At 65.9% G+C, this 13,451-nt stretch overlaps 1 protein-coding gene across 3 annotated transcripts; it reads right to left on the minus strand.

Annotated features, from left to right (window-relative positions):
* Positions 1–1,458: 1,458 nt before the first annotated feature.
* On the minus strand, positions 1,459–12,919 carry CDH15 (cadherin 15). 3 transcript variants are annotated; one of them, XM_058674035.1, is made up of 14 exons: positions 12,095–12,919; positions 7,098–7,256; positions 6,659–6,814; positions 6,290–6,434; positions 5,237–5,397; positions 4,710–4,838; positions 4,353–4,538; positions 3,634–3,887; positions 3,170–3,312; positions 2,855–3,094; positions 2,542–2,781; positions 2,181–2,317; positions 1,933–2,091; positions 1,459–1,667 (listed from the first exon to the last, which is right to left on the minus strand). In XM_058674035.1, the coding sequence occupies exons 1-14, from the start codon at positions 12,134–12,136 to the stop codon at positions 1,467–1,469; spliced, it is 2,352 nt and encodes a 783-aa protein (XP_058530018.1). In that variant the 5' UTR covers positions 12,137–12,919; the 3' UTR covers positions 1,459–1,466. The 3 variants fall into 3 exon arrangements, with proteins under 3 accessions (XP_058530018.1, XP_058530017.1, XP_058530019.1); XM_058674034.1 differs by having other exon boundaries at positions 2,855–3,312; XM_058674036.1 differs by lacking the exon at positions 1,933–2,091 and having other exon boundaries at positions 2,855–3,312.
* Positions 12,920–13,451: the final 532 nt, after the last annotated feature.

Here is a 13,451-nt window from a genome sequence, read left to right on the forward strand (position 1 = left end):
GACGCAACCCAGCCCGCTCCCCGCGAACGCGGACACCGCCGTAAGGACGGTTGCGGGAGCTCACCTTCCAGACCGGCCCGCGGCGCCCGGTCCCGGACGCGCACCTGGAGCCGCCCGGCCCCGCCCCGGTCCCGCAGGTGACCGCCGCACGAGGCCCCGTCACGCAGGTGCGCCCGCGACCCCAGGCCTGCCCTCACGTCCCGCCCTTCTCGGCCTCCGTCGCCCCGCAGCCCTGCAGCCCCGCGCGGGACCCTGCCCCTGCGGAAGGGCCCTGTGGGGCGTCGGGGTTTCTTATGGCGTCCCTCGCTGAGGCCTCTGGGCCAAGGAGACCCACTCCCAGCGGACTTGGGGCTGCTTTGGCGACCCCAAGTCATCCTTGGGCACATAGTGCCAGGACCCCCAAAGTACAGACCCCTGCCCGTCGGTGTCTGACTCCCGTGGGCAGCAGCCCCTTCAGCTACCATGTGGGGTTCCTGTCCGTCCCCAGCAACAAGGGCCGTCCCGGATTGCTGGAGTCCCCCCCAATGGAAGCCTCCCCCCAGGCAGCAGAGCAGTCACATCCTGGGCTGGCTGTGCCTGTAGTCCCTGCCCTTCTCCCCAGCCAGCTTCACGGCCAGCAGGAGCTGGACATGAGGGCCCAAGTGTCCCCCACTACACCCCATGTTTGGCCACTGGCAGCCAGCATCACCAGCTGCCGGCCTGTGGAGTACCCCTGGGGTCGCTGGACAGGAAGTTTCTGGCTCCTCACCCCCTGACCCTCAGGAAGAGGGCGGCACAGGAGGGCGCACCCCAGGGCATCCCGGCCAGGCCATCTGCCTGTGACTAGCCTGGAGCTGTGGGGCCTCCTGGGGTGGGGGGCTTCAGGGCTGAGCATCTGCTGAGCGGTCAGTGTGACAGGCTGGCCGCTGGCTGTCCTCATTGTGGCCCAGTGTGAGGGGTCCTGGAGGTCACACAGCTTTCCTGTGCTGGGGCTGAGGGTCTGTTCCGAGACCCTCCCCACCATGGCCCAGCCCCCCTGCACTTTGTGAGGGGGGCTGCAGGCAGCCGAGCCAGAGGGTGGGGCTGCTGGGAGAAGCCCCCGCCTCGCGCTGGACAGCCCACGGACGGTGCAGGGCTGAGGCCGACACAGGCCAGGGCGAGTCCTTCTTAGAAGTATCCACACCCGCGTCCAGGGCCCCTGCTGCCCGGGGACGGAACTGGAGAGCTGTGCTGGGCGTGGGGGCTGCAGCCCCTCTTCCCAGAGCCGCCCTCTGGCCCCCCACAGCTCCCCTCGCTGCTCCCAGCCCAGCCCGGGGCCAAGCTGTAGTCCACACTCAAGGCAGGTTTCTTTCATACAAAGAGGTTAACAGGAGGAAGCAGAAGTGGGGGCTGGGGCAGCTTTGGGTCCCGGGTGGGTGGTCTCGGGTGCGTGGTGGGTGGGCCCAGCGCCCTGCCACTGTCTGGCACCGGAGTGCCCGGGGCAGGCCTCAGGGGCGTCCGTACAAGTCCGCCAGCCGGGCAAAGCGCGGGCCCCAGTCCTGGAGGTAGTCGTAGTCCTGGTCCTCGTCCCCCCCGCTGGACACGATGGAGCTCAGTGTCCCCGCCGCCGAGCCGGCCCCCTCGTAGTCGTAGATGAGAGCTGTGTCGTAGGGCGGCACGCCGGGGTCGTTGTCTGCAGCCGCCAGGCCCTGGGGACAGGCAGCAGGGCTCTGCTCGGGTCGCTGGGTGGGTCGGGGGCCGGGTCCCCGCCCACGTGCCCTGCTCGCCGTCGGGCAGGCCTCAGGCCCCCCGAGCAGCATGCTGACCACCCGGGGGCTCCTGGGCAGTGTGGGGGAATGGACCCTCCGATGACCGTCCCGGGATCACTGCCCCACTCCGCAGCCCGGGGCTGGCCACTGGCGCCCCCGCCAGCCCACGTGGTGCACCGTGCACGCACGCACCCAGGACACCGACCTCGCTGATGAAGCTGGCCACGTCCGCGGGGCCGGCAGGCTGCAGGCGGCGTGGCCGTGGGGGCGCGTGGCCGTGGGCGGCGTCGCGGCGGAGCGGCGGCCGCCCCAGCCCGAGGGGGACGCTCAGCGAGGGCCGCAGCTGGTTGATGTCGTAGGCGTCCTGGGGCGCGGGGCGAGCAGAGCCCGGCTCAGCGCGAGGCCGACCGGCGCGCCCCGCCCAGGCCCGGCCTCCGGAAGCCCCGCCCTCACCTGGTCCTCCTCCCCGCCGCCCTGCTCGTCATAGTTGAGGACGTTGTCGCGGAGGTCGTCCAGCGGCCGGTGCAGCAGGGCCTTGTCCCGCACCGACGGCCGCCAGCGCGCGCGCCGCGCCCCGAGCAGGACCAGCACTGCGGGGGAGGCACGTGATGGGGCGGGGCCTGGGCTGCGGGGCGGGGCTGGGACGCCGCGGGGCGGGGCCTGGGCGGAGGGGCGGGCTGCTGCGAGGGGCGGGGCCTGTCCCGGGGGCGGGCCGAGGGCGGGGCCTGTCCCGGGGGCGGGCCGAGGGCGGGGCCTGTCCCGGGGGCGGGCCGAGGGCGGGGCCTGTCCCGGGGGCGGGCCGAGGGGCACTCACGCAGCAGCACGGCCACGCTGGCCAGCACGGCGAGCAGGGCGCCCAGGCCGACGCCCGCGGCCCCGGTGCGCAGCGCGGCCGCCCCGGGCAGGCAGGCGCCGTCGGGGCCGCAGCGACACACGGACACGTTGAGCGGCTGCTCGCGCTGCTGCGGCGGCTGCCCCGAGTCCCGGAGCAGCAGGCGCAGACGGTGCAGGCCCTCGGGCACAGGCTGCCGCGGCCGCAGCCGCGCGTGGCTCACTGCGGGGAGAGGGTGGTCAGCAGGGTGCTCGGCAGGTGGTCAGCAGGGCCCGCCGCCCGCCCGGGTGCGCACCGTTGACCGGGCTGAGGCTCCAGTTGGCGCCCAGCTCGGGCGCGCCGGGGCTCAGCAGGAAGTGGAAGGGAGCCCCGTGCGGGGGCAGGTCCTCGTCCGTGGCGCCCAGGAGGAGGCCGGGGCCCAGGTGCGGCTCGCTGCACAGGCTGCCCGAGGGCGGCGGCGCCAGCGCGGGGGCGTGGTCGTTCACCTCCAGGATCTCCACGGACAGCGTGCCGGTGGCCGTGCGCGGCGGGGACGCTGCAGAGAGGGAGGCCGGTGGGCTCGGGCCGCTGTCCCTGGGGAGGCGCCCGGCCGGGCGGGGCTGCGCCTCACCGTCGTCCAGGGCCAGGATGATGGCGCGGTACCAGCCGTCTTTGAGGAACGGGGAGGCCGGGCTGAGCACGCGCTGGGTCTGCACCTGGCCCGTGGCGCGGTCCACCTGCAGCCAGTCCTCCGGGTCGTAGTCCTTGGAGTAGCTGGGCAGGGGGCGACGCACGCATGAGCAACACTCCCACACGCACAGGCACGTGACAGGAGTGTGCCAGGGTGCCAGGCCCCCTGCTGACTGCTGCCGTGTGAAGGCAGACCCGGACACGGGGTCAAGGCCATGGGTCAAGGGCGGCAGGAGAAGGGTGGACAGCAGGGGAGGAGCCGCTCAGAGGCCAACCGCTGGACTGCGGCCGAGGGGTCACCATGACGGGCACATTCCGGCTCCCGTGGTGCCGAAGACCTCCCCCACCCCTAGAATCTGCTCCTGGGGTCCGCGGAGCCCCAGGGGTGCGGGTGGAGCAGCTGACCTCAGTATCTGCAGCTGCTGTGTGTCGGGGTCTCGGGCAGCGAAGGTGACCACCGGGGTGCCTGGGGGGGCACCCTCGGCCAGGCTGACCCGCAGGGGGTTCTCTGGGAACACAGGGGCCTCGTTGGCGTCTTGCACCCACACGCTGACCCTGGCCTGTCCCCGCACGGCACGTGGCGCGGCTGCCTGCAGCGGGGCCTGGTTCTGCACCAGCACTTGGAGCTCGTAGCGCTCACGACTCTCGTAGTCCAGGGGCTAGGGGAGGAGGCCAGGGTCGTGGCTGAGGGGGGTCCCATGAGCCCCTGCTTCCTCCCTCTTCAACCCTGAGGAACTAAAATGTGTGTGTGATAAAAGGCGGTGAAGTGGGAGCTGTGTGTGGCACTGTGAGTTAGGGGCCACATGAAGTGCTGGCATCCCACAGGGCGCAGGTTCAAGTCCCAGCTGCTCCTCTTCCCACCAGCTGCCTGCTAGTGGCCTGGGAAGCTGCAGGTGACAGCCCAAGTGCCTGGGCCCCTGCACCCAGACCTGCACCCAGCCAGATGGAACTCCAGGCTCCTGGCTTTGGCCTCACCCAGCCCTGACTGTTGGGACCCTCCTGGGGAGGGAACTGGGGTGTCCTCTCCCCACTGAAGACTCATGCAAGGACCCACGATGCCGGGGGGCACAGCCCTGCAGGGAAGGGGCGCGGGGTTCCAAGGACAAGACAAACACCAGGCTCACCTTCACCAGGGACAGCACGCCCTCATTGGTCCTGGGGTCCGTGCGGATGGCAAACTGCCCATCAGGGTCACCTCCCAGGATGGTGAACCTGGCCGCCCAGTTGGGGGACCCCGGCAGGTCCCTGTCTTCCACCTGCAGCCGCCCCACATCCACACCCGTGACTGCTTCTGTGGCTTCCATGAAGAACTGAGGGAGCCAAGCCGTGGTCACCCCTGGGGCAGGGGCCCCCTCCGCCCTGCTGCTCCAACAGAGGCTCCCAACCACAGGACCCCAATTCCGGTTACACCCCACACACTGCTCCCTCTTCCACCCTAACCCGCCCTTTGCCAGCAGCCCCAGGAAGGATGGGGTGGGAACCTCCTCCTTGGTGAACTCCGGCGCATTGTCGTTCACATCATCCAGTGAGATGATGGCCGAGGCAGTGGCGGTGAGGCCATCCCCAGACATGTCTGCTACCTGCAGGGTCAGGTTGTACACGGCCACCTCCTGGGGGTCAGGGCAGGCACGGTCAGGGGAGCTGCCAGACGCCAGGAGAGGTGGCGCTCAGGAGCGCCCCCTGCAGCAGACACTGGCACTGGCTGCCTTTGCCAGTCCTACCCAGGGTGTGGAGTGGGAGGCCAGGCGTGGGCTGCGACAAGCCTGGCCCTACACACAAATGGGCCCTGGCAAGCCTCACCTCACGGTCCAGCCCCCTTGCACCCCACCTTGCCCACTCACCTCAGGTCCAGCCCCCCTTGCACCCCACCCTGCCCACTCACCTCACGGTCCAGCCCCCCTTGCACCCCACCCTGCCCACTCACCTCAGGGTCCAGCCCACCTTGCACCCCACCCTGCCCACTCACCTCACGGTCCAGCCCCCCTTGCACCCCACCCCGTGCACTCACCTCACGGTCCAGCCCCACTTGCACTGTGCGGATTTCCCCAGTGAGCTCATCAATGCTGAACACCTCAGGGCTGCCCTGTTGCACAATGGAGAAGCGCAGCGCCGCATTGTCGGTCTCGGGGTCGTCGGCGTCGGTGGCCTCGGCCCTGGTCACGGAGGTGCCTGGAAGGGCGGGGAGAGGAGCACAGAGATGGCACGCACACGTCACATTACACGTGGGTCGTTGGCGCTTCTTGCATGACACCTGTCAGCCATCTCAGGGGTGCCCGTGAGGGTCTAGTGCACACCTGTGCCCGGTGGACAAGTAAACCCCCCAGACCCAGACACGACTAGGAGAGTGTGGCGTTAGACTCCTCAAGGCCTTGGGAGCCCATGAGGTGCAGAGGGAACTCACGCGGTGGCCTACCATGGCTGACTGCAGGGGACTGGGACCCGTGTGAGGACAGAGTATGTCACTGAGACAGACTGAGGCGCCAGGGTGGGAGCAGGCAGCCTGGGCTGGAATTCTGCCTCGTTCTAAAATTAAAGTGGTCCTGTCACAGTAGCCTAATGACTAAAGTCCTTGCCTTGCATGTGCTGGGATCTCATATGGACACTGGTTGGTAGGTTTGTATCCCAGCTACTCCACTTCCCTTCCAGTTCCCTACTTGTGGCCTGGGAAAGCAGTCGAGGATGGCCCAAAGCCTTGGGACCCTGCACCCATGTGGGAGACCTGAAAGAAGCTCCTGGCTCCTGGTTTTAGATCAGCTCAGCTCTGGCCATTGTGGCCACTTGGGGAGTGAACCAGTGGACAGATCTTTCTCCTTCTTTCTGTAACTCTGATTTTCAAATAAATAAATAAATAAATCTTACAAGAAAATTAAAGCGAAAATGTGGCTGTTTTATGCTAAAAGCAAGACAAAATTACACAGTCGGGGCAGTGGCTTAAAGAGCTACACCCATGGGAGTGGGGAGTGGGACTGCCATGGCGGCCCCCTGCACCGCCTGGGGGGACTGCCCTGTGCTCACTGTGGGGGTACCCAGCCTCTCCTCTGGCGAGCACCTGCAGCCTCACCTGGGGCGGCGCCCTCCAACACCCGGCCCACGAACATGTCCTGCAAGAAGGCTGGCCGGTTGTCGTTCTGGTCCACCACCACGATCTCCAGGTCTGTGGGGTCCTCCAAGGTGGACCCGCCCAGGTCCAGCGCGAAGGCTTTGAGCTGGAGGGGAACGGCTGGTGCTGTCAGGCTGGGTGGAGCCGGGGTGACCCATGTCCTCTCCTGCCTGGGCCTCCTGGAAGCTCGGTTGTAGGTGTTAGCCTGGCAGGCTTAAGGTGGCTGCTGACCCGCCTTCCTCCCCTCACCCCCAGCCTCGCTGCCTCCACTGGCCCTGACACTCGACCCCAAGCTCCCACCCCCACTCAGGTAACCCAGACCCTGCCCACCCGGAAGCGGTCAGTCTGCTCACGGTCCAGCATGGCATTGAGGAAGACTTTGCCAGTGAACTTGTCAATAGAGAACACGCCCCGTGGTTCTTCATCCACGCCGGGGCCCTGGATGCTGTACAGGACACTGCCCAGTGGCTGCTTGTCTGACTTGATCTGGGGGGAACCACAAGAGACACTGGGGTCCCCAGCTCAGACCCCTGGCCTCTGGGGTCACAGCCTGGCCATTGCTGGCCTAGGGACCCAGAGTCCTCAGCCTGTGGGGGGCCTGTCCCCAAGGGGGCTGCCTGAGGTTCTGAACCGCAGCCCAGGTGAGAAACCCCAAGATGTGGCAAGGGAGGCCACGGTAGGGGGCTTCCTCAGCGCTGAGACCTGAGGAGCAATGAGGGGAACACGCAGCTATCTCCCCGGCCCCTCGTTGCTCCCCATCATTCCTCACCTGCACCAATGGGTATGGGAGCCGCTTGTGGTTCTCAGACACGCTGATTGGGGGAATGACCCAGGCTCGCCGCACACGGTTCACAGAATGGGGCTGGTGCCAGGGGTACAGGGTACTGAGTCGCCACAATTCAGGGGCACACCAGGACGGGCCAAGGCCCTGCAAGAGAGATAGCCATTCACACAAGGCCCACAGTCACAGCACAGGACCCCAAACACGGCACAGGGCCCCCATGACACAGCATAGGATACCCATTCCACAGCACAGGGTCCCCAGTCACAGCAAGGACCCCCAGTACACAGCACAGGACCCCATTACACAGCACAGGACCCCCATTACACAGCACAGGACCCCCATTACACAGCACAGGACCCCCAGTACACAGCACAGGACCCCCATTACACAGCACAGGACCCCCAGTACACAGCACAGGACCCCCAGTACACAGCACAGGACCCCATTACACAGCACAGGACCCCATTACACAGCACAGGACCCCCAGTACACAGCACAGGACCCCCATTACACAGCACAGGACCCCCAGTACACAGCACAGGACCCCCAGTCACAGCACAGGACCTCCAGTACACAGCATAGGACCCCCATTACACAGCACAGGACCCCCAGTCACAGCACAGGGCCCCCATTACACAGCACAGGGCCCCCAGTCACAGCACAGGGCCCCATTACACAGCACAGGGCCCCCAGTCACAGCACAGGGCCCCATTACACAGCACAGGACCCCCAGTACACAGCACAGGACCCCCAGTCACAGCACAGGACCTCCAGTACACAGCATAGGACCCCCAGTCACAGCACAGGGCCCCCAGTCACAGCACAGGGCCCCCAGTCACAGCACAGGGCCCCATTACACAGCACAGGGCCCCATTACACAGCACAGGACCCCTAGTACACAGCACAGGACCCCAGTCAGAGACTCATTACAGGCCATGTCTCCATCTGCAAGACCTGGACCCAACAGTGAGGTAAGCAGGCTGGTGCTGGGCATGTACAGAGGCAGCTGTTCCTGACAGCCACTGGCCCAACCCATGCTCGGGAAGTCTGTGGGTCTCCCCTCGGCAGCCACATCCGCAAGCTGAAGGGGTACAGAGCAGCTTCTCTCCCCCAGGAGTGTGGGGCTGGGGCGCCCACCTCAACAAGCGCTGGTCATTGGAACCACAATTCCTGCCCCAGATGTGGATGGGCAGAGTGGCCCTGCTGCAGAGGTAGATCCCTCAGTGGGGAGGCCGTGCTGGAAGATGTTCCTGGCCCAAGGTGGAACAGAGGGAAACCTTGGCTCCTATCAGAAACAGCCGGGAGCAGGGCCAAGACCTGGGGGATCCTGACCCAGGATGGCCCTTCAGAGCACCGCCCAAGGCCCAGATGCTCCACCCCTAGAAACACACCCCAGCTTCCAGAGGTCTTGGTGTGGCCAGCGACGCCGGACATTCACATTGCAGGTGGCTGTCCAAGCCCCAGCTGCTCCCCTTCCCATCCAGCTCCGTGCTTGTGGCCTGGGAAAGCAGCAGAGGACGGCCCAGGGCCTGGGAGCCTGCACCCATGTGGGAGACCCGGAAGAAGCTCCTGGCTTTAGCCTGGACCATTGTGGCCATTTGAGAAGTGACCAACAGATGTAAGATAGATCTCTCTCCCCTGTCCCCAACTACCTTTCAAATAAATCTTTAAAAAGATGACACATGTTGCCGATGTAAGCAGCTCCTAGACTGACCCTGGCTCTAGCCTCTTGCCTGGATGACCGCCCACCCACTGCCCACTCTGTTTACAGGGAGGCTAAGCTGAGACCAGTTGGCTTTCAGTATGCACCTGTGCCTGGGACCACCCAAGCCCTAGGCAACCAGCGCTGCTCCCAGGAGCTCTGGTGCCCAAACTCCACCCCCACCCCACCTGGCACAGGATTCTTTCAGCATGACCAGAAAAACTGTGAGGCCAAGGCTGGAGCACCAGGGGCAGTCCCCTCACTGCCCCCTGGACAGCACCAGGCTGCAACTCCCCGGGCTCCTTGGCCGGTCCAGTGCGGCCACCCTCCACACCCTAGGCTCCCTTCCACATGTCCAGGCACTCAACGGCCCTCACCAGGCCTGGCTTCAGTGAGGGTGGCTGAGCCTGGGGGTCTGGCTGCCTGCTTCCCAGCCTCGGCCATATGCATGGCTGGGGTGGGCAGCATGGACCACCTGCTGGGGAGGCGTGGCCGGAGTCTGAGTCCTCCTCCGTCTCTGGGGCCATCTGTCACCTGTGCCCCAGCTGGTAGGCTACTCTCAGGGACACTGGGGTCAGGAGGGTGTCCCCTTCCTTGGGGCAGGTAGGGGAGAGCTGGGGGAGCTCATGGACTGTTCACCTGGTGCTGTGTCCTGCGCCTCACCTCCGGAGACTACACCCCAGCCCCTAAAGTGGGGATCAACTGCCAGTAAGGGCCCCTGTGCCTGGCAACCTCTGAGGGGTACTGCATGAGAGGGGCAGCAACGCCCAGTGAGTGGGAGAGGCCGAGGACAGGGCGAGGTGGGAGGTGGCCCACAGGACGGCTGCATTTGGCACTGTACTTGGCAATGTCCCCAGTGGGCATGGTTCCCACGGCCTCTGCTGGCCATTGTCCACTCCAGGGCCAGCCTGGAGGGCTCCCCTGCCCACCTGTGGGGGCATGACTGAGACCTCTATGGGCTGAGAGTCCGGGCAGCAGGTGGGGGCAGGCAGATGAGGCAGAAGGGTCCTTCATTCCACCCCCCTCCCGGGAAGCCATCCATGGACAGATGGCAGAGCTGGCCTGGGAGCTGGCCTCTTCCAAGCCACGGTACCTACCTGCCAGGGACGCACCTGCTACCCACAGGGGCACCGAGCTCATGGCCTCTGCAGCTCAGGGGCTGTCCTGGAGCCAGGTAGCCTTGAGTCCTCACTGTCCCTGCCAGTGAGGGGCCTGGGCTGTTGCTGGGCATGTGGTGTCCGAGCCCTTGGCTAGGCTGAGCCAGCACAGAGGGGGCACCTCGGGCCCTGTGAACCCTCATAGTAAGGGGGCTGTCCAGCTGGCCACAGTCAGACAGGGCCACCCAGGTCATTCTTCTGGGGCACAGTTGGGCAAAGCCCAGGAGACCTGAGTGCCTGACCTGGCCACAGCCCAAGCCTCAGGTCAGGGAAGCCACAGAAGCTGGGCAGGGCCTCGGGTCCACATCTGAGGCTATGGATGGTGGCTTCTCTCTGCCCTCTGCTCTTTGTCCTCTGCCCAGCTGCCCAGATGACATGGGGGCCGCAGGGAGGGCCTGGGAGTTGCTGAGGGGAGCTGAGGCCCCCCCGGTGTCCCATGCAGAACCACACGGCCTGGCCAGCTCACTGTTCCTGGCACGGCCACCCTTGTCTGGTCTTGGGCACAGAGCAAGGGGTCAACACTAGGAGGCCCAAGTGACGTCCGGGCACAGCGAGCAAGTGATGGGCTCCCTGGCGGAGTATAAGGGACCAGTGGCAGAGCTGTCCATGAAGGGCCCGGCTGGCCAGGTAGACAGGGAGGAGTGTCTGCACCCCTCACCCCCTGTGCTGTGAGTGACCGGGCAAGGTGGGCCTGGAAGGAGACCTGGGCTGCCTGCTGGGGGTGAAATGAGAAGCCCTTGCCCACCTCCTCCTCCTGCTGGAATCTGGGTCCTCCCATTCCTGGAGGGCCAGGGATGGGCCCAGCTGTCAGCCTGGCCAGGCGTCTACCCTGGGACTGTGCCCTCTCCAGAAGGGGGACAGGAGGGGAGGCAAAGGCAGCTGCTTCCTCCCATCCCCCCAACATGACAACGGACATGGCTACTGCCTGAAGTCTCACTGGGAAGCCCAGTCCTTCCTTCATACTCCACGTGGCTCTCCTGGCCAGCTCTAGCCCACCATGCCTGGTGCTGGGCAGGGGACCAGGGACCAGGGGTAGGGTAGGAGCTCATGGAGCTGGTTCTAAGGACCTGACCCAGGGCCTATGGGGGACTCGGACTCCACTGGGACCAGGACTCGAGGGCTGTCCACTTCTTCCAAGGCCACAGAGCCACCCCATGGGCTGTGGCCACCTGCCTGGGGTTTGGCAGGGACAGAGTATGTAGTGACCATGTGGGGTGGGAAGTCTGGGCCTCTGAGGAAGAGGAAGAATCATTAAAGAGGAACGCTGGCCTGGCTCGGGGCACAGGCCATGCTGGCCACTGTCTCCACGGGCAGCAGCGGTGCTAAGAGCCCGGGGGGAGAGGCTAGAGTGAGGATCTGACTGGCTCAAGGGGCAGCCTGGCTAAGGTCTGGACAGTGGCCAGGGGCTGAAACCAGAGCTGGTGAGCCAGGAGGCCAGCAGGTAGCGGAAGGGACTCAGGAGACCCCCGCAGTAGGTGTGTGAGGGAGCCAGCTGCCATCCCTGTGTCCAGTGGGGCCTGACCACCCTCTGGCCACCACGGATAATGACCCTCAGCAGTGCTGACCCCAAACATTCCAGGTTGGGAGTTACCCAGGACCACCGACAGACCTGCTGCTGCTGGCCCGGGGCCCCGGGTGCAGCCTGGGGCTGCAGGGGCTGGCGAGTGAGACCCGGTCTCCATTCCCAGCTCCAAGGCCACAGTGGCCAGCAGTCCTGGGGGTGGGAATGGAGCAGCCCGGACATCCCCAAGGATAGAAGGCCAGTTCCTGGAGGGCGGAGCCCACAGCTGCCCCTGTTGGCTAGGGGCCTGAAGTGGGGACTCTGACCCAGGCCAGGAACTGCAGGGGACCCCACTGAGACAGGCCCAGGCTCCCCCAAGGGAGGCTCTGCAGGGGATCTTGGCCTGGCCCCCAGTCCTCCCTCATGTTCACTTGCAGACAGGAGACTGGTCTCTCTCAGGCCTGCCCTGGACAAGGGAGCCCCACACACGGTGCGCACACGGTGCCCAGCCCACAGCCCCCAAAGGCCAGGTCGGGGGCTCTGGGGGCAGCCCGCAGGACTCACTTTAGATGCTGTCCCAAGGGCTGCGGCCGGCAGTGCTCCCCGATCACCCATGCCTTACCTGGGCCAGCAACCCGAGAGCCAGCAGGAGCGCAGTGTCCATGGGGTCGGTTGCGGAGCAGCGGCGAAGAGTCCACCTCGAGCTGGACCCAGACTCGCGCGGTCGGGCTGAGTGACAGCGCCAAGTGTGCGGGGCGGGGCCGAGCGCTGATTGACAGCGCAAGTGCACCCGGGGGCGGGGCCGAGCGCTGATTGACAGCACAAGTGCGGGCTGGCCAAGAGTGGTTGGAACCGGGGCAGGAACCTTGAGGTGGACGGGGCGCGGCCTGGAGCTGAGTGACAGCTGGTCAGCGTGTGTGGGCTGGTACTCTGTGGCGGCAGCTCTCTATGGATGGAGGGACCTCGCCCACTGGCCTGGGGTCAGTTCCAGTTGATCCTGGGCCCGGCTAGAGGAAGGGTGTGGGCAGGGGCTGCAGGGGTCCGGCTAAGGGGTCTGGGCCCGCAGTCACGTGCTCCACACCCACTAGCGTAGCAGGGGGTCAGGGGACAGGGTGGGAGATGACCTTGACCGAGCCGTGAGAGGGATGGGAGGGATTCCCCCCACTCCCCCCACTGCAGCCCAGACAGCACCCCAGGAGCAAGGACCTGTCTCAAAGTACCTTCCTCCCTCGGGGTGCCTCTGCCTAGGGGAGCAGGAGAGTTAGGGTTAGAGCTACCTCCGCAGAGCCTCGGGTCCTGCACAGGCCCACCTGGCACCTGCCAGGCTGGGCCATCCATTAGACCCTTGTCCTCCTCTTGTCCAGAGCCTGCAGGTGCTCCTGGTGGGCTCCTGGGTGGCTGGGAGCTGGTCCAGGCCTTCTTGGCAGGCTCCACATCACGTGCTGCCCGGCTGGTGCTGTGGGCAGAGACTGCATCCCTTCCAAGTTCCTGCCACACACGTTTAGGACCTGCCTGGAGACCCCCAACCCTCTGCCCTGTCACGCCCCTGAATGCGTGGGTGTGGGCTGATCCCAGCTCCATCTGGGGTATGTGGGCAGAGGGGGTGGGAGAGCGCACCTCATCTGTGGATAGCTTGCAAGCCTCCTTCTGACCGCAGAGAGACCGTAAACACTCACTTGGCCTCCGAGGTTCTGTCCAGTTCAACCCCAGAGAATCCATGTTTGAGTGAAGTGGCCAGCGGGGCAGGACTCCCCTGGACCCCTTGAGTGACCAGATGCAACACACAGGGAGCACAGTTTGGGAGCTCAGGAAGGGTGAGACACTGGCCTGGGGTGCACTGGCCTGGGGTGCATTCCCGAGAGGTTCCTGGGCCACCAGGCTCGCCCTGGATATGACTTGGTCTCCCCAAGGACCCTCGGAGCAAGCCTGGAACCTGTGGGTCTGGGGGTGCAAAGGGTCCAGAGCAGGCCCAGATGGTG

The sequence above is a fragment of the Ochotona princeps genome, chromosome 16, assembly GCF_030435755.1.
Source record: "Ochotona princeps isolate mOchPri1 chromosome 16, mOchPri1.hap1, whole genome shotgun sequence".
Taxonomy (NCBI): Eukaryota; Metazoa; Chordata; class Mammalia; order Lagomorpha; family Ochotonidae; genus Ochotona; species Ochotona princeps.

Bases quoted from the DNA above. Each gene is read 5' to 3' on its own strand.
- CDH15 (XM_058674034.1), bottom strand. From the start codon at position 12,136: ATGGACACTGCGCTCCTGCTGGCTCTCGGGTTGCTGGCCCAG. The intron at 6,815-7,097 runs GTGAGGAATGAT...GGTTCCCCCCAG, and splicing joins TCCCATACCCATTGGTGCAG to ATCAAGTCAGACAAGCAGCC. The intron at 1,668-1,932 runs GTCGGTGTCCTG...GCCTGTCCCCAG, and splicing joins TGGCCAGCTTCATCAGCGAG to GGCCTGGCGGCTGCAGACAA.